The 1196-nt window shown below is 53.4% G+C and overlaps 1 protein-coding gene across 1 annotated transcript in view; it reads right to left on the bottom strand.

Moving 5' to 3' along the window:
• The window catches only part of ARHGAP1 (Rho GTPase activating protein 1), a 17459-nt gene that overhangs the window by 3852 nt on the left and 12411 nt on the right, over positions 1 to 1196 (bottom strand). Inside the window, exon 5 of the mRNA XM_006908092.3 lies at positions 161 to 292. Coding sequence (XP_006908154.2) covers positions 161 to 292 — 132 coding nt within the window. The remainder of the gene's footprint in view (positions 1 to 160; positions 293 to 1196) is intronic.

Consider the following 1196-nt stretch of genomic DNA (forward strand, 5'->3'; position numbering starts at 1 on the left):
AGGTGGGGGCACCTGCCTCCTCAAACCATGGAATAAGCTCCTGCCCAAGCAGAGGGCAGCCCAGAACCCAGCAGAGCTGCTGGCTCCAGAGCCACCTGCCCCCAGGCCACGGGGCCTCCAAGACCCCGCCCCTGGAGCCCGGGCACAGGCCCCAACCCACTTGCGGTCAAACTCCCGGTAGGCATCCCGAAGCCAGCTGAGGGAGGGCTTGTTGTCACTGGTCAAGCCGTGGTGCAGGTAGAGCAGTGTGTAGTCACTTTCCACATACTGGTCCAGGGTGTGCTTCAGGTACCTTCAAGAGAAAAGACCTGCTCAGGCCTGCCCTGTACACAAGTGGGGCCCCAGTAAGACAGAACCTGGCACCCCAGGAATCTCCTGCTTCTATCAGACCCCCTCCCCATGAACCCCTGCCCTGCACTGTCTATCTTGGCTGTGTAATCAGTTGCCATGTTGTGGAGGGGCTGAAGCTGGGCTGGGCAGAGAAATAATAACAACAGCTCTCAGTTTTAAGCGCTGACTAGAAGTCAGGAGACCAGAACTCTAATTGAAACCCTCTCACATTCCTGCAGTGAAAATGGGAATAACATTTCCCTCACAGGATGGCCCTGAGTCGACAATAATGACGATAGTCACCATTGATCAATATTACGCTTTTAGTGTGTGCCAAGCACATTGCATATATTATGTCATGCCTTCTTCGTAACAACTGAGGCTGATATTATCCCCTTCTTACAAGTGAGGACAGTGAGGCTCAGAGAGCTCAAATGCTTATTCAAGGTCACACAGCTTGTAGTGGAGCCTGGAAGTGAACTGTCTAACTCCAAAGCCCATGTTCTTGACCACAGCACAACTCTGCCTTTTAAACGCGAATTCCCAGCACAGGTTATAAAGCACTGTGCTTATGAGAGGGGACTGGGTGGCCAGAGGGACCCCTCCCCTGCTGTAGTCTCTGGGCTTTTTGTGGACCAAAGACCCGCATCTCAGATTCCCTATGCTCACAACACGATACCCACCAACTCCAAAGAAGCACACGTGCACACACACACACACAGTGTTGAGCCCACCTGAGGTGGAGATGTATGAAGAGATTGAACAAGAATTCCAGAAAAGGAGAGGAGTCCAGTGGAATGCCCTTTTTCTGGTCGGCCAAGCCCAGGCCTCGGCAGGGTCACCTCTGCAGGCTGGGAGGCAGGAAT

Source organism: Pteropus alecto, unplaced genomic scaffold, assembly GCF_000325575.1.
Source record: "Pteropus alecto unplaced genomic scaffold, ASM32557v1 scaffold71, whole genome shotgun sequence".
In the NCBI taxonomy this organism is placed as follows: domain Eukaryota; kingdom Metazoa; phylum Chordata; class Mammalia; order Chiroptera; family Pteropodidae; genus Pteropus; species Pteropus alecto.